Source organism: Strix uralensis, chromosome 1 (genome assembly GCF_047716275.1).
Source record: "Strix uralensis isolate ZFMK-TIS-50842 chromosome 1, bStrUra1, whole genome shotgun sequence".
Taxonomy (NCBI): Eukaryota; Metazoa; Chordata; class Aves; order Strigiformes; family Strigidae; genus Strix; species Strix uralensis.
Window position 1 is genome coordinate 43,161,411 of NC_133972.1, and position 19,061 is coordinate 43,180,471.

At 36.8% G+C, this 19,061-nt stretch overlaps 1 protein-coding gene across 4 annotated transcripts in view; it reads left to right on the plus strand.

Moving 5' to 3' along the window:
• The window catches only part of COL28A1 (collagen type XXVIII alpha 1 chain), a 69,496-nt gene that overhangs the window by 20,151 nt on the left and 30,284 nt on the right, over positions 1–19,061 (plus strand). For all 4 annotated transcript variants that reach the window (XM_074863838.1, XM_074863822.1, XM_074863828.1 and 1 more), the window contains 12 exons: positions 1,933–2,001; positions 3,527–3,595; positions 4,832–4,900; positions 5,830–5,898; positions 8,102–8,170; positions 8,878–8,946; positions 10,319–10,387; positions 11,431–11,502; positions 13,421–13,489; positions 14,079–14,150; positions 14,906–14,974; positions 17,742–17,810. In XM_074863838.1, the coding sequence (XP_074719939.1) occupies positions 1,933–2,001; positions 3,527–3,595; positions 4,832–4,900; positions 5,830–5,898; positions 8,102–8,170; positions 8,878–8,946; positions 10,319–10,387; positions 11,431–11,502; positions 13,421–13,489; positions 14,079–14,150; positions 14,906–14,974; positions 17,742–17,810 (834 nt within the window). The remainder of the gene's footprint in view (positions 1–1,932; positions 2,002–3,526; positions 3,596–4,831; positions 4,901–5,829; positions 5,899–8,101; positions 8,171–8,877; positions 8,947–10,318; positions 10,388–11,430; positions 11,503–13,420; positions 13,490–14,078; positions 14,151–14,905; positions 14,975–17,741; positions 17,811–19,061) is intronic.

Sequence of the window (19,061 nt, forward strand, 5' to 3'; positions counted from 1 at the left end):
TGGGTGTGTGTAACTACAACACTGTGGTTTTGCTGATACTATTCTGACAGTGCACTTCTACATACTGATGCACAATTAGAAGCTCAACTTCCATTGATACTTAGATGCTTGTGACCTGTTGGCATGAATAAAATTCAGTAGCCTAAATTACTACTATTGGAAATGAAATGGAGGCTTCTAGGACATTAAAACCTTTCTGAATACATTGATTTTAGTATATAATATTTTCTAAAGAAATAGTATGAAACATTTCCTTACATGTTTCCCCTACTTGTCTAAACAGAATCAGCCCACAAAGCCCTGAAATTCAGCTAACTGTTGGCTTAAAGGACAACAGTACTTAAACCAGAGAGTTTTTAAAGAGAACTAAAGAGGAGACAAGTATGGGCTTTGGTTGTATTGTTCTTGGCCTTCCCTAAATTTCCTGCTGATGGGAAACACTTAATAAAAATTATTTTTGATCAGCTGACCTTAAAAGGACAGTTTGTTCAATGTCAGATTAATTCCATGGAGGAACTGGAAGTCTAGAAGATGGGCCATTTGAGGGATTTTTGTTGTTGTTTGATCAGTTTCAAAACAAACACAGGAGGAAAAACAGCTATATGCAAAAAGGGTCAATTTCTAATTGGTTTTATATCAATAAAAGTTGCATCATTTACAATAATCTGGATACACATCAACTGAGTTGTGACTCTGGTCCAAAGGCTTCATGAAAATATTATTAGGAAACACAAAAAATAAGGTCTGCCTAGGAATACAGTAAACTTCTTTGCTATATTCTGTATTTTGGCGACAGCTACATACACAGAATCCACATTAAAGCAATGTCAATGTTGCTAATACCCTATCAGTGTGCTATGTGGAGATCCGTGTGCTATTCTGCTGAGTTATACCAGCTTTCCCTGATTTTTCTCTGCCTTTTAAGACTTATCTCCTATTGATGCTGTATTAATCTATTAGATTATGAAGGTGTGCTATAAAATCTTGTATTTTGAGTAAGCATTAAATTTCATAGTTGCTCTTCAAATTTTCATATTGTCCTGCAGTGGAATGAATTTAAGACTGGGCATCAAGTTCTACTTTATTCTAGGTTTAAAGCTGCAGTAGTAGCACTCCAAGTGCATAGTTATTAGAAATTAAGCTTCAAGAATAATCTTCTTATTTACTTTCACTGTATATTCCCATTCCTGCATTTTAGCTTCATTCTTTGGCAGATTACAAACTGGCAGATTTCTGGAGAAATATCTGGCTTTGAAGTAATTTTGTACACTTCCGTTGACCTCTCAAGTGCAAAAATCTCATTGAAAGGTTTCAGAACTCAGCATATAAAATTTCTTCATATATACAAAATTCCAACGCCTCCAAATACGAATACCACCCCCCCCCCCCCAGAAAATAAGCATATTTTGATAAAAAGCTTTGTTAATAATTGTGTGACTACATTGGCTTTGTTAGAAACATACTAAACACAAAAGGTTAGGAGCTGCAAAGACAGCAGTAAGAACAGTCATGACACACAGTTGTTGCTATGGGAAGAAACTCGAGTGCAATGTTTAAAGCATAAACACTGTTTAATTTCCAAATGCCCATCTTTCTAGCAAGAAAGAAGCTAAGGAAGCACCAAATTAGTGGATAAAGTCAAGACCAACGATATGACAAGGAATAAATATGTATTTTATCTTTCGTGATGTGTATGAAAGAAAGGCTTTATAACATTATTATCTATACCTGCAACTTGTATGGCCAGGATATTGACCCTGCTCCTAATCTTTAAGACATTTTTCTGTAAGACAGGTTGTGTTTTGTTTTCCTTAGCTTTTACTTTAAAAACTTATTTCTATAGCCCTAAATGATGCTGTGGAAAGACACTGGCAGAATTTGGTTAAGGTTCCATTTGCATAAATAGTTTCTTTCCATTTTTTTTTCCTTTAGGGAGAGCAAGGCCCTTTAGGTCCCTATGGTCCTCCAGGACTCCCTGGTGTTGGACAGCCAGGACCCAAGGTAATTCTCAGTAATATGTCTGTTAAAGTGCTAACTGTGGGCATTCATTTTTTTGATAAAAGTTCTCACCTGCTGTTTTATCAAACTCAAACTCTTATCATCTAAATGTAAAACTGATACAATATTGACAGGGTTTTTTTAATTGCAAAAGATGGAGATAACAGACCCGCCTTTCCAGCAGCTCAAGTTTTTATTATGATCCCATCAATATAATAGAAGTCAGAAATAATGCCATTTAAATGGGGGTTAAATATGTGAGATCATTTTCAGGCACCAGCACATGCTTGCACTAATGAGTAAACCATACTTCAAGGCATAGAAATACATCTCAGTCACTGTGATACACAGTCAAGTGACAGATTTGCCCTGTTATTTCTTCACTAGGGAACAGATATTCTTATAGGTTATAAAATTCTCTCTCTTATGCAACATTTAATGCCTCCATCTTATTTTATTGCAAAAGACTAGAAAGTGGAATCCAGTGTTCTTAATTTGGAAAAGTCATGTCTGCCTGTGCTGGCCAGCCACATCTCCTTTTGGGAAACTGCAAAAGCATCTACATAGGAAACATTGCTACTTAGTTTATGAGAGTTTTGTCAGAGAGCTACAGCTCAGACTCAAACAAGAAATATAAATTGGGCAGAACTATATCTCGTCCTAGTTATGCTGGCTGCTAAGTCTTTGGTGTTGCTTTATGCCATTATTTTCCCTATTTTCTGGAGCCAAGTGCCATTGTCTAAAATACCTGCACTTTTTTTTGCTTTTACTGCTCTAATTTGTACATTTATTGAACTCCTGCATATTTTCTGTGCAGTGGGGCAGACCCTGGCACACAAAGGGAGTTTATATAGCTCAGAAACTAGTAATTTCACATGTAAAAAGAACAACACTGGGTCATTCCTGAAGGGAAAACAGTTTCTGGAGAAGGAATGTCACTCCCAGTCTCTGTACTACTCTGGGGAGAGATAAAAATCCTCTGTGCTCTTATTCTTGAAGCACATATTCCTCAGTAAACAGGAGGAATTGTGAAGATTATGACACCATATAAATAGAGGATACAGAAACTATGCAGTTCCTGGAGTTCCCATGCAGTCCCATATTCCGCTGAAGCAGGCTTCAATTCAATTCGAGGGCCTAGATAGAGGCTGTGGTGAAGATCCCTCACACCTGAGCATTCCTGCTTCATTGGGTTGTACTGCAACCAAATTTAACCTGACTTTGCTCCTTCATCCCTGTCATCTCTCAGGTTCTACACTTTTAAGCAGTTATCCCTATGCAAAGTGATAACACCCCTTTGCTGTTGGCATGAGGGCTGGAATGTGATCTAGTGCTCCATGTGTTAATCAAAAGGTACTTTGAAATGTTTCTAAATTGTTATTTATGCTTTTTTTACATCAGAATATGTTACACATTTGATTTCAGACCTTTCTGGTGACATCATTAAGTTGTTTATATGTAAATGTTATGCCTTTCAAAAGCATAGGGTTGAATTAGGACTGAACTTTCTAATATTCTTTTTCACAAGGGTGCTCAAGGTCAAGAAGGTAAAATTGGACCCCCAGGACCTCCTGGAATTGGTGAGCCAGGATTACCTGTAAGTCAGTGACGTATGCACTGGAAGTGGAAATATAATAAAACAAGTCTTAGTGAGTGTAATTAATTGACATCAGCTATATTGGCTACTGATTCCATAAACCACCTTGTACCTAGTCTGGAGCAGCAGAAGTGTGTTCGGCTACACCAGCCCAGTATTGCAACAGTTATTGCATGTGGCTCGCCCAAGTAGGAGAAAAAGCCATGGCCAACAAGTTTCAGGGAAATAAAAAATTGTTTGGTCCTTGTGAGAAGGATTTCAGTGTCCAGTTTTCAGAAAGACATGGAGTTGTATATAGATAGCTGTACCCCTACTTCTTTGAGTTGAGGATAATCTTTAAAAATTGTCTAAAACCAAATTTTAAGAAGATGAAAATCCAAGAGCTGAGACATTCCTCACTCCTGCGTGTAATTTGGATTGCATCAAAGACCCTAATTATATGCTTGTATCTTTATCTTCTGAATGACAGAACTTTAGCAAGCTTTTTGTAACGTTGAGTTAGTGCTCAGTGGCTGACTTTTTCTTCCTGAAATGTATGAAATGTACGGTTTTCTTGTGTATTTCATTAAAAATGTCAAAGAGATTGTTAATTAAGAAAGCACAAATGTAGATGAGTGTTAGATTCATCCTAACAGTATTTTTGAAAGTCACTTTGTGGTTGTCAAAGATTATTTTTCTCACAAAAAATGCAGAAACCGTTTGCTTAATCAAGATCATCCTTAAAACCTCTTTATTAGCTTTAAATAATGAAAGATAGCTGAATTTTGTGGAAGAACAGAAAGTATTACAAAAATAATTAGTTCTGTACTTGTTTAAAACAAGATCAACATTCTCTAAATTTGTATGTTTAACCTGCCATTTTGTATGAAAAACCCCTATGTTCAAATTAATGATTTTCATTATGAAAATCATGAAATTATAGGGAATAAATTTCACAGTGGTAAATGTATTTATTATAAATTAATCTACAGATTTGTTTGAGTTTTAAGGGTACAATCTTTAGACATTAATTATGTAATTCACATCATTTCAGCATTAGCTTATTTTAATCTAAATCCTACAGTTAAGGGTTGTTACACTTCATTTTAATTGCCTGGGCTCAGCCAGCTGTTACGGAAGCATTTTTACTTACCAATGTCATACGAGTTGCAAGAACCTGTACTAGCAAGTTAGACAAAATGTCAATAAAAAATTGAATTGCTGATATGGCCTGAATATATTTTTCTTTTCTTATAGGGACCACCTGGCCCTGATGGTCTGCAAGGTGAGCGAGGTCTACCAGGAGAGGGCATTCAGGGCCAAAAGGTACTTTTATGGAAATTATTTTTTTTAACAATTTGGGCCAAATTTGCAGTAATGTCTAAGTTACTTAAGATCACTGATCATTCCACTGGTATAAAATGTCAGCTGATGGACTTTGGTCTTCTGAATCACTGTGATCTTGGAATATCCCTCCGAGTTCAGAAACTCTATCAAGATAATTACAAAAATGTTGGACAGTTCCTCTAACAGTAGTAACTTCATTCCCTTACTTATGTGTTTAATAAGATACCTTATTTTGGTAGCATTAATGAGATAAATTGTCTTTTGTAATGCTACTTAGCTATTTATGTTCTGTATTGGAAGAAAACATTTGGGAACTGTTTTCATTCTGTCTTCCCACTTTGGGAAACTACAGGATGGGTTGTATGAGTCTCTGTGGACAGTTAGCTCATTAAGGGCACTTGCTAGGTTAATATATGTGAACATTCCTTTTTTTAAAAATAAGTACAAACAAGCAAATATTTATGATTTAATCACAACTGGGATTCCCATCAAAATGTATCCCTCTTCTTTAGTGGCTTCAAGATTCTCTAGAGTCGAACTACTAAGCAAAGAAGATTTTTCTTCCTTTCATGGAAAAGATGTTAGTTGTGTCCTTGCACCCAGTTCTGAACTGCTCTCTGACTCATGAACATACTATCACATTTTCAAAATGTATCTTCCTTCTTCCTAGTATTTCATGTTCTCCTTTTGAAGTCTCATGTTCAACAACACAATAAGTGCAGATGAAGCATGTGAATCGTAACTGAATCGCTTTTCTCTAACACTGATAATTCCATTAACTATTTTTCTTGTTTGTTTGTGAAGGAATATTTTTTAACTCATTATCCACATTGTGGTGATCAGTTTGTCTAGGATGGTGTTCTTTATATATTCCCAAATACAGTTACAAAACTGTCACATATTTCTAGGGTGAAAAAGGCTCTGAAGGCGTAGCTGGTCCTCCTGGACTGCCAGGTCAACAAATCAAAGGTGACAAGGTGAGGCACAGAGTATTTTTGTAATCATATCTATAGTTAATTATATTTATAGTAAAATTAATGATGAATTAGTCACACAATATCACAACAATACAAAGATATTTTTACCTGGAATCTGAGGAACTCTGCTACACCACTCCATGTGACTTCATAGTCACTTCCTGGCTTGCATCAGCAATAGTGTGGCCAGCAGGGACAGGGAAGTGATCTTACCCCTGTACTCGGCACTGGTGAGGCCGCACCTCGATTAGTTTTGGGCCCCTCACTACAAAAAGGACATTGAATTACTCAAGCGTGTCCAAAGAAGGGCAACGAAGCTGGTGAAGGGTCTGGAGCACATGTCGTACGAGGAGCGGCTGAGGGAACTGGGGTTGTTTAGTCTGGAGAAGAGGAGGCTGAGGGGAGACCTCATTGCCCTCTACAACTACCTGAAAAGAGGTTGCAGAGAGCTGGGGATGAGTCTCTTTAACCAAGTAATAAGCAATAGGACAAGAGGGAATGGCCTCAGGTTGCACCAGGGAAGGTTTAGACTGGATATTAGGAAGCATTTCTTTACAGGATGGGTTGTTAGGCGTTGGAATGGGCTGCCCAGGGAGGTGGTGGAGTCCCCATCCCTGGAGGTGTTTAAGAGTAGAGTCAATGTAGTGCTTAGGGATATGGTGTAGTTGGGAACTGTCAATGTTAGGTTAATGGTTGGACTGGATGATCTTCAAGGTCTTTTCCAACCTAGACAATTCTGTGATTCAGTGATAGGCTGCAATCATCTATACAAGTAGCTGAGCCTGTTAATATTGACTGAGAGCACTAAGAACTGTATGCTATGCAGCTGGGAGTATCAGGGAAGAAATGGACTTTTTTCCTCCTAAATTTATTTCAGAAATATTATATTTAGAATATTTTAAATTTTATTTAAATATTTTTAAAAATGTAGAAACCCGTTTGAGTCATCTAATCTAATGGACCTGGAACAGACAAAGGAACACTCTGGCTTTTGAAATTTGTTAGCTTTTTGGTGCTCAGTCCCCTAAAGAGGGGTCCAGAACAATTTTAATTCCCTTGGCCTGATGAGATTCTAGCCTGTACCTTGTGCGTCTCCATAGAGTGGCTGATGCAACATGCTCAGATGTCCTATAGAGCAGAGGCAGTGACTCCAGATCTTCCTTCTCATGATTTAGTGCCATAGCCCTCCTCCTAATGCCCGTTGTTTTCCTTCCTGTCCTCATGACTCCTGCTGTCCTCATTGTCCCACACTCAGCTTCAGTGAGAGGAGAGGACAGCACTCCCAACTAAAGTTGTTGACAGCTTAGTCAGCAGGGAGTGCTTCTCAGATGTGAGAAGTTTAACTTGAACTTATTCATCTCACTGTCCGGTCAAATGGCCCTCCAAAGTCTTCAGAGCAACCTGGGTGGTGTGTGTGGTCTGATTTGGCCTGTCTGTGAGAGATATGCTTGCTGAGCACCTGCCAGACCATCTTGCATAAGGTCTTAGTTAGAGGACAATTGGTTATCTGCATAGGAATGAGTCATCTTATTCCCATGTCTGTAGAGGAAAAATGCAGCAATGGCCAGGACAGTAAGCATTTGGAACCGTTTCAATAAATGAGTGTTTCTGGCATAAGTGAAACTAATTATTTTTTTTTTCCTAGGGACTGGTGTCACACATCCTTGACACTTTCATGGGTCTGTGCCACTTCCAATACCCACATGACCTCCCTATATTCCTCTATTCCCATGATTCCCTCTGCCATAATTCCTCTATTCCCTCCCCAAGTGCTGTACAATACCATTGCAATACCACATGACAAAGATTTTTCAAAAATGCTCTCTAGCTGTTCAGTTTACACTTGCAAGTTTTTCTTCTGAGTGTTGTGCAAGAAACTGTGTGTATTTCTGTACAATAAAATCTTTAAAATTAATCTCAGTATATAAAGATAAGATATGGATCCTTCTAATAACAAAATTACAGCTGTGATCATCTAATGTTATAAATGAGATAGAGTTTTAGGTAGAAAGGGATATTATTTTTATTAGATCGGTTGCCATAGACAGACTTTCAGGTATTCAAAACACATTTAACTCAAATAGAAGTGGCAAGCTTCAAGATAATACAGCTTGAGGCCTCTTGCTCTGTGTTAAGTTTAACTATGTTAATCAGCTAGCATGGATTGTTGCAATTTAGGTCTTGGAAATTACTTTCTGTATAGGGTGAACAAGGCCAAGTAGGACCACAGGGCCCAGCAGGACCACCAGGAATAGGCAATCCGGGAAGCCAGGTAAGTCTATATTTTGGACATGTAATGAGCATTTACATGTAGTTTTCATTTTATACTTTATCAGAGCTCTAATTTTGATGTGAAGACATTAAAAATCTCACAGTGATTTTTCATTTTAAAAGTATCAAACTAGCCTTTAGGCAAAACTTGTAAATATAAGTGATTCCAACTGATTTGAGTGATCAAACAAACAGAAATTTGGTCTAATCTGCATGATAATTTGCATAGGAGATAAGTCAGATGCATTGCTTGGATGATAACATATTATAGATAAGAGTTTTAGAAGGTAAGAATCCACCACTTCTGAATTTCAAGCCCTTTGAAGCTTGAACACAGCCTTTAGCAGTTGGATACAGAAAAACTGAAACATCCCAAAAGATCTTTCAGGTTTTGGTTTTTTGGAAAGAAGAGTTAATGCTTCCACCATACTATCCCAGTGAATCAGGGCTTAGATGCAGATACTGAGACACTTCCCATTTGTTTTCTCCCTAAACAGTAATTGTCATTACGTTTGGATACATCCAAGTAAAATCCACAGGATAGTGACAAAGGAAAAATAAAATAAAGATGTCAGAACTAAGCCTTAGGACAGGCAAGCAAATAGTTTTAAAGATAAGATCAAATCATTATTAACTGAAAGATGGACACACGGTGATTTTCAGATGTGGAAGAGTGTAATGCACTAACTCATATATTTTGCCCTGTAGGGTATACAGGGTCCACAAGGAATCCCTGGGGCAAAAGGATCTCAAGGTTTTGGTCTGCCAGGTCCAAAGGTAATGATTCAGACATTGTTTTTTAAAAATAGCACCAGCAAGAAACAACAAGCAACGTGTCTTTGGCAGGCTTTTCAAGAGTGTGTTTGATGAGATGAAGATGCAGCTCTTCATTGGAGATAACAATTCATTTTTCACTCTTTGAGGGAAAACCATCCATGTTATCAAGGTGTTCCCCAAATGGAGCATATGGCTTCTGCTTAGCATCAGCCCTTAACCTTTGCAAATGTGGATTTTGGGTTCTAAACACAAACTTATAAACAAAGTATCTTTCAGACATGTTTACATCAAATGAGTTTGGTGCCACTTACACATTGTGTTCAAGTAAAGCATTATACCAAACAGCTGTAAGCCAGCAATGGTTCTGGGACTTAAGGATCGTCCCACCATGCCTTCAGTCTGTCCTTCGACCTTCCATGTTCATCATGAGAAAGAACCAAAACCAAAGATAGAAACACTAGGAGAGAAAAAGGAGCTTAAGTGTACTTAGTAGCTGACACTGCACCACAGAACAAGGGAAAGTAGAAAGAGAACAGGAAAGTGAGGTAAACAATTACTGCTGTCAAAGCCCAAGCCTCTAGCGATAACAGTGTCAGGCGAGCACCATAAGAGGAGAAAAAGGGAATTGCTGAAATACTAAGGAGAGCAAGTGGAATGAACTGATGAACTGTAAAGAAGTGTGCTTTGTAATCACCTTGGTTTACAAAAGGAAGACATTAGTCACTGTAGCAAAAGCAGGGAGAAATACAGTCATTTTCTTCTGGGCATTTCTTTGGCATGTAAGTAGCAGGTAGAGCAGCAATGTTTAATATTAATGTAGGGAAAAACAGGTAGCTGTGAAACATGTTATGTATGAGGAAAATTTTCCTACTGTGAAAAAGTATTTTAAAAATCAAAATTGAAAAATGAAATTCCTATTTCTTTAACTGGTTTAGAACTGTTTAGGAAGGAAGAATCATGAGAGTAAAACTTTCTCTTAAGCAGAAGTTCTGATTTTTCTTTATTTGGACTCACTTTTCATTCAATGACCAAAGAGGTTTTGATATAGTGGTATACAGTAAAAAAAAAAAAAATATTAAAACAAAAAGGAGAACATTGGAATGATTCACTTAGACTTTCTGCTCACTACAAGGTTAAATAAAATATATGCAGTCCTACTAGTTACGGGGGTTTTTAAAGAACAGAAATTTCCAGTTGAAAACTGCTTGGCTGAAAACTCAACCACCTAGAATCATAGAATATCTCAGGTTGGAAGGGACCTGTAAGGATCATCAAGTCCATTTCTATGTGTAAAGCAGTTAGTGAAATAGTGCGAGTAGTGAATGAGGCTAAACCATGTTCCTCTGTTAAACAAAAGACTTTTTGTTACTAGGGTCAACCAGGTGAACGTGGACAAAAAGGAGAACCAGGACTTCCAGGAACTGGCTTCCCAGGACTTAAAGTGAGCCTATTTTTATTTTTAACTGCTCCTTACAGGGTCTTCTAATTCTTTCACTAGTTAATGATAAACTAAGTAGAAGATTTTTTGGTATAAATTGACTATGATCAAAATAAGAAGGAATTTCAGTGACAGATATTTGCTTAACTTCAAGGTTTTAGCTTTTAAACTCAAAATGCTGCACTAAAGCTCCGCCCGCCCCCCCCCCCCCCCCCCCCCTTTAAAATCATTACTGGAACTGGAACTGGAACAGAGTTTTCCCCCATCTTTTCTAAGCTACTGAGGTATTTCCAAGGCCTTTTAGAAACGTTACTATCTGTGTTCCTCTGCAACAATTTGAAAAAAAAGCAGTCTGTGTGACAGCAGTGGTCATACTGCCTACATGTTAGAAGAGCTGTTAAACACTTAAAGCTTTGAACTCAGCTGCCATTTTGAAGACTATATACCATGTCCTTATTGATTTAAGTAGGGTCCCAAAATCTTGTGTAAGATGACAGAGACCTCTTGGTTTTGGTGGTTTTTCCAAGGATCATGGAAGAAGTGCTTGGCAGAACTAGTTTCTATGGATAGTTTCAACTCTTTGTGGCAAGTCTTAAAATTAATGCCTAGACCAGTTTGTACAACCAGCAAGGTGTTAGTCTCCAGTCAACAGCTCTCTTCAGGCATTTTTGGCTGACCATTCCCTAAGTCCCAGATGTTTGAATTCCCAAGTAAATTGCATTTGTATCATATTTTTCTTGTGCACAGAGTAACAAACAGCATTCAATCATGTTTTTACTCACAGAATAAATGTAAATTTATTTAATCCAAAACCAAGATTTAAGAAGTAGGTGGGGAGCTTGGAAAGAAATTTAAAATACTTATTTTAGATTGTATGAGTAGAAAACAATACTGGCTCTACAGAATATTTAACTTACTGGGAATAACAACCTTTGAGCAAAAATATTGCATATCATTAATTAATATTTTAACACACTGTTGGATCCATTTTACAGAATAAAGAACTTATTGAAATATGCAGATATAATTATTTATTCTTCTATAAGGGAGATAAAGGTCCATCAGGATTCCCAGGAGAAAAAGGGGTGCAGGGAGATCCTGGGAAGTCAGGAAAAAAGGTAAGGAAATATATTTTACCACATGTGAAAGGTGTAGATGAAAGAACAACAAACCATCATTTGCAGGTATGCAATGGCAAGGAGTTCATCCTGGAGGAGGGCATGTGCCAATACTTCTGCCAGGGAAAAGGGACTAGACTGGCTGAGCTTTGTTTCCAACAAACTGAATTCCATCTGAATCTGCAACTGATTTAGCTGCCCTGCTTTTTGTGGTTTATTGACTACTGTAAAATTTCATGATCTTCTAGGATAGCTTGTGTAGCCTGTTCCTTACAGCCTGTTCAGATTTTTCTGACACCAAGAAGTCATGGTCAAACTGATGTGACTTAGGGCATCTAGCAGGGTGGTGAGCTGTGGCTGAAACCTGTCAGCCTGGTACAGAAACCGTCACAAACAGCTGAAACCAGGGCTGCTTGTTTCCAAGGGAAATTCTGAGATTTTAAGAGAAACTCTGCCACATTAGGAAAAAGAAGCATAAATTCAAAGGAAGGGAATTTAGAGGGGTGCAAAGTGCCCCAAATAGTCAGAGTAAGTTAAATGGAGGCTTTTAATTTTACTCTTTATAAATAGAATGAGCTGCTGAGTGAGCAAAACTCAGTGCTTTGGCTGATTATTGGATTGCTGCTGATAATCCAGGCGCCTCCAAACTCTGCTAATGAGCAGCTCTTAAATGAGGGTAGCAGCTGGCCAACATGTAGAATTGATGAACTGAATGTGATTCAGAGTAAACAAATCAGCATTTTTTGACTGCAGTTCTTTAATCAGAAAAATATCTGAATAGCTGTAATAAACATCTATTAAGAATGTAGCTTCACATTTTTTTCATCTACAAGGGCAGTGCAAATATGAGCTACAGCCTGAGGCAGTGAGCCTTCCACTGTGGAAAAATATGTGGCATTTTTTTGGTGCTTAATTATTTTTTAAAAACTTGAAATCACCCACTATATAATTGCTCAGAAATGAAGATCCCAGAGTATCAGAAGTGAAACATCAGAATTAAGAGTAAATGTTGGCTTAAAGTTACAGGTGGCTTCTGTATTTGGGAATGCTGGGTTTTTTTTCTCTTACATATTGCCTTTATTCTGATGATCAACTTGGTGCTGTCACTTTCACTGTGGTAATTCTTTATAAGTGAAAATATTACTACTGAGCAGCTATCTTGGGTATCCAGGACAGTGCAAAGAACAGCTTGATTCCTTCAGTGAGTAGCACGGTGATGTTGCGGCAGTTATTTGCAGGTGTGAAGCTGTCTCACAGAAGTGGGATCCAAACTGATGCCTATTGGCAGCAGGGTCTGCAATGCCACTTCCATCAACAGATCAAATCAGAAATGGATTTTTAAACTTCATTTTAATCTACTTTTCACTTTCTGAATTACTTACAAGCATTCTGATATACTAATCTGACTTACATTATGCATAAATATGTTGTAGATAATGTTCCTTAATAGAATGTTTTATGCAGATTATTTGTGAATTATTTGAAGTAATGTGTCTGGCAAATACTTGCAGCCTGGACTGGCTGCAGAGTTGCCTAAAATTACTGCTTCTTAAAAATTGTTTTTCTTAGAATTGGTCAACCAAGACCTTTTCTGATAACTCTGTAAGAATTTCTCTTCCTCATATAAGTATATGCATGCAATTCCTCCTACAAAAGATTGATTCAATTGCAAATGGCACTATTACAAATATCTGTGAAAATAAGCAATGTGATAGCAGGAGGGTGGAAGGGGTTTAAGAAGACTGAATACTTTTTTCCCCAGAAGAAATCCCCGAAGGGATATTTACTGATGTTTTTGGGAAAGTCTTTATGCAAGCATTGTTTCTCATAAGTCTATGCAATAAAATTAGTTACATGAAAATTAATTAACCATTTAACCATTAATTTAACCATTAATTAACCATTTAATCTCTGTTAGGGGGAAAAGGGAGATCAAGGTCCAAGAGGCCCAGAAGGACCCCCTGGCAAAGGAGATCTAGGCCAGAAGGTATGGCTTCATGTGGACACTGAAGAAATACTACAAACTTTAGAAGGACCTATTTTATAAGAGTTCAGATTTTGGCCTATTTTTTCGTTCATTATATCTTAGGAAGCAACTATATTTTAACTGATGATTTAAAAGGATTTAAGAGAGAGCGATGTGTTTCTTAGCCTGAACAAGTACAGCAAAATCAGACTATAAACATAGACCCTAAAGTTAAATGGACAGTAGAGATTTCCTAAAAATTCAGTATGGAGTTTTTATTAAAGTTAGGAGGAGGCAAATTATCTCAGTATGCTGACAGGGAGAGAGAAGGAGCTAGGAGAAATCAGGTGACTAGTTAGATATCTAAATACGAAATTAAAAGCCTGGGAAGATGTATTAGTAGACAGACAGCTTTTATCTCCCACCTGGTTAAATTTAGGACATTTGGGGGAGATTCTAGAACTGAGTAGAATTTCAGCTGAAGTGGAGCATCTAGATACTTCTCTAATTATCGGCATCATTATTGTTGTGGTTTTGGTAATTTGTGTATAATCTCCCATTTGTGAATAAATCTTTGCTGTGATTGAAAAAAAAGGTTTGTTTTCATCAGGGTGACCCCGGAGAAAAAGGATCCCAAGGACCGATTGGTTATAAAGGAGAGCAAGGCCTAGCTGGACCAAAAGTAAGCTTGTTCCTCCAGGGTAATTATTCAGTTTGTATTTTATAAAAGAATCTATGGAATTTATGTAATGTACAAATTTTTCAAGCATCTGATGCTTGGAGACTTAACAGAACAAAGGAAAAGCAGAAATATTTCCATCCTCTGCTCTGAATGACACAAAAGTCCCAAGGATAAAAAGAATAGCTAAACATATAAATACAGACCTTGTAGTTATGCAGGAGCACTGAGACAGTAAAGTTGCCCAAGTGATTCTAACCATGAGCATTTAGCACATTTTTACTTTGAAACATTACCTTTCTTTTATAGTATTTTGTGAATATGTGTCACTTTGAATGGTAAGGAAATTGAAATAATACTAGTGTTCTTATTATTCCACTGGCTTTGTTAGCCAAACACAAAAAATTAATTAAAGTTAAAATATCTAATACATGGTTCAACCAATAGATATTTAAAACGTGAAACTTGGACCAACTTTCACAAGAACAATAAATGGATTTATGTTTTTTTCCCACATTGTCTATTTTTTCCCACATTGTCTATTTTTTCCCACATTGTCTATTTTTTCCCACATTGTCTATTTTTTCCCACATTGTCTATTTTTTCCCACATTGTCTATTTTTTCCCACATTGTCTATTTTTTAGATAGATCTATACTGTAGATATTTTTATAATATAAAGTGCTGAAAAAACTTTTTGCTACTTGCGCAGAAAATGAAACTGTCTGTTTGAATCTGAATGATACCATTTTGTAACAGGGTGAACCCGGAGAGAGAGGACCACCTGGTGTCGCTGGATCATCTATTCAAGGACCTGCTGGACCAAAGGTGATTATCTGATATGTGTTTGCTGGAGACCAGCGATTGGAAAATTTGTAGTACAAGTTTCTGTCAAAATTAAAAGAATATAACTTAAAGAAGTTAAAATTCCTTGTTGTAGTAATAAAGATGACTGCATTTTAGAAATAAGGACTGAAAAGTACTAAAAATTAACAAAGAGTTTAGGGGCGCTTTAACAGGATGCTGAACTTAGTACATGTTATTGCCTCCTGAAACCATTTGTTAAAATGGTTAAATTTGTTTTTAAAAAAATCCATTATATTTCTGTTGTGTTTTGGCTCCTCCTGTGAAATGAATCACTTTCAAGTCTTTTGGGTTTTTTTCAAATTTGCTATGCATTTTTTTTCTTAGACTAAAGGTTTCCTGAATGTGGCAGTAAATACCTGCAGAAATGTGTCTATGTATATTTCTAGGGAGTTATATGCTGAACTAGATGATTTTTTGGAGATGAATGTTTATATATCACTTCCAAGTGAACAGCTGGCCTGTAGATACTACTTTAAGTTGTCATATATGAGATAGCTAGAACTCTATCGACCTCATTTTCTATATGGGGAAAATGTATGTGAAATGAGTGGGACTTGTCTTGCTGAGTAAAATAAGTGGATTCGGCAACAGTAAAGCTAACTTTGAAGGTTTAAAAACATTTGAAAATTCACTACCACCCCGTTTTTATTTTAAGAATAAAATAGGTGCTGTTTTCATAGTATCAGTTAACTGATTAATCAGTTAACTTCAATTTATGCTTTTCAGCTTTGGTGATAGTTTTTAGGGTAGAGAAATTAGTAATGTACATCCTGTTGCTCTGAAGTAATTTCATCCCCATTTTTCTTCTTCATTAAAAATATACGTGCCCACACACACAAGCACATGTAGATATTGTACATACAAGGTACTCTTCAGCCTGGCAACAGGATGTCACAGAGGGCTAGGATGTGGTTTGGACTTGTTTGTGCATGGAGGAGAAAGGAAGAAGAGAACACAAGAAACTCAGGACATACCTGGAGTAAAAATGCATCTACAGAGAAGAAAGAAAGAAAGGAGAGGATTGTGGGGTGCTCATATTTCTTACGTTGGTTTAAAACTGTAATAATATTGTTAGGGAAATACAAGTGGCATGCTATAAGGCACTACTTGTACGAAGACAGGTTTCAATACACTGGTCTCCCTTCTTCACATTTTCCTGGTTACTGTGACATTTTTGAATAAACCAGTAAGTGATTCAAGATTGTTTATTGATAAAATTCATGCTGAAAAAGAATAACTTTGTAGATTTTATTGCCTTTTTCACTCTGATTTTATTCTCTTCAGTACAGTTCATATCACTTTCATAGCAGATTTGCTACCATCCAAATTCTACTGAAATCTATAGGAGTTTTTCCAAACTCTTTGCTAAATTTTAGATGAGGGCTTTTATGTGCAGTGGCTGATGTGAGAAGACAATTTCTATTATATTTTAGAAAATATACAGAACTTTGGTTTAACTTTGTTTTTTTAGCTCCATAATAATTTCTTTGTTTAAACAAATATCTGCTATGTTTCTGACAATTGCTCAATAATGTAGCAGGCTACACAAGTCCATTTTCTCTCTCCACTTTGGAAAGTACAATGATTACTAGTAACTGTGATCTTGAAACATCCTGGTATCTGCAGTAGTGAAGCCAGACATTATCAATTTCTAATGCAGGGAATCTGAATGTTTTTCAAAGCTGGGAGTTATCATGGTCTGAGGTCTTTTTAGTACATCTCTAAGTATTTGATGTAGTAGTGGGTGATTGCTAGAGGTCTTAACTCCTGGACAGTCATGGTTGTGTCCTCTGGAAATTTATTTATTATAAGCCACACTCACATTTGGGGGCTAGAGTTTTATTTCCCTTGACAACCATTATGCTGTTACTAATATGGAGACAGTAACATTAGATAGCTGGCTTTTCTCATATTCCTTTCTCATGATTACAGCTGCTTGGTGGTTTTGATAGAACATTTGATCTGCATTCCCTAGTGAATGTTTCCTGAAATACTGCCTGTCCTTCTCACTGGTGTTAAAAATTGCAAAAGTTTCACTGAAAATTGAATTTCCTTTTAAGATCCTTAATATAAAGTAAAACATCTGTTGCCATAGAATAAACACTAGAAGGAGCCAAATTTTGCTCTGTCAAGGGATAACATGAGGAACTTCAATTCTAAACCTGATTGCTTTCCAGGAAAGCCACTGACAGAGCTAAGATTACCAAACAGTTATACTGGGTAATACTTGAGGAAAAACTCGGGTTTCTCCTTGGGTCTTCAGACTGTGGAGCCTCCAATTTTGAAGTGCTGTGCCATTGCATCTGTAGCCTTTCTAAACATACTCTGTGTCAGCACTTATCTTAGAATTTCTTTGCTGTACTTTGTGTGCTCTGGCAGAAATAAGGTTATGCAGCCTTGCTCGTGTGGGCAAAAGCAGGCAGAAGCCACAGATGAATCTGGCCACTGAAACTGAATTATGATACTCAACCTTCAGTTGAAAACTAAAGCCATCAAGTTATTCATCAAGGCAGAACAAACTCTTTGACAAAGTTGCAGAGAAGCAAAAGTATAAGAGAGGTCAGAATCAAGGTAGTAAAACCTTCCTCTAGAAATACTGATTTCATATTACCTAGCTCAATAATTGTCACCGCCAGAAAGAATTGAATACTTGTTCTTTTCTGTAAAACTTTGGAAATTAAAACTGAGAATAATGGATATGGTTTTGGATTTGTTTCTTTTTTGATAGGGGGATCCAGGACCCAAGGGGTCACCGGGAGATAATGGACTTCCTGGAAATTCAATAATGGGACCAATGGTAGGAGTTTATACACAAAGATGGAAAATAACGAAACATGAAACATATGCAAAACTCATGAAAATGTTGAAACCACTTGAACAACTTTTTCAAGAAAGTAACTGACCAGTTCTTCAACATTTCCATCATTCCATGTTAAGTCTATTTTTAAAAATAAACTTACTATCTTTTTGAAGAAGAAACAAGAAATGGATTGAATAACTAGTCCAGGGCACCTCACCCTGCAAACTTCCCTCAGGAAGTCTTCATTAGGAAGGCAGCTCTTCAAATTCATCTCCACCATCTATTATCTCATGTGGTCTTTTATACTTCTGTATGGACAATATGCTCTTTACTGAGTATAAACTGAGAGGTATTAGTTATTTTAACAGTGGTGTTTCAGTATTACCAACATTGCACATTCCAAAACGTAAGAAAGACCTAAAATAAAGAATTCAAAAAATAGATGTTTTAGAAGTACTTATTTGCATATAGGTTACAGAATAGAATTTACTTGGTTATATCCTTTACATTTTTAACTTCAGCACGAAGAATGGAGTACATTAGTCTGTAGCAGGATTGCTTGCTCATTGTTTGAGCCTTTTAGTGTTTAAGTGGCAAGATCAACACATAAGTGAAAGACCAGAGACCTTTTCAAAGAATGATTCTATCTTCCCTGTTTCTTAAGTGGTAATAGTATTTCAGGATGACAGTTAGGTACATAAAGTTTTGACTGCTTTTTCTCCTTACATAATGCATTACAGTTAGCATGGAATTTTGTCTGATATTTTATGACCAAATTACTCAAACCCTTGAGTAGGGTTTTTCCTCAACTCCTTGGAATTGCCTTTCATTTAACTAATCAGAATAATATAGCATCGTTAGAAAACAGTGCCACTCACCTTTCTACATTTAAGAACAAACTGAAAAGAACAGTCCTTAGAACAGATCCCAAGTCCTCTACTGCAAAAACTGGTTATATTTCCTTTTACTTTGCAGCTTTCACCTCCTCCCTTCTAATGCATTTTATGATATCATGTTGTACTTCTATCAGTCATGATCTGGGTTGAAACTTTCTATAAACCTTCTGCCACTTGTGATAAGGGAATAATTCAGAAAGACTTCCTTCAGTGTTTGGGAAGGGTACCATTCTTGTGATCTCCTTTCCAGACTGAAATCAGGAACCTTCTTAGTAAACCTCTTCTTTTTTTCACATTTACCATGTTTGCCCATAAAATGTTCCACTTGATTCCACTGTTTCAGTTCTTGGGA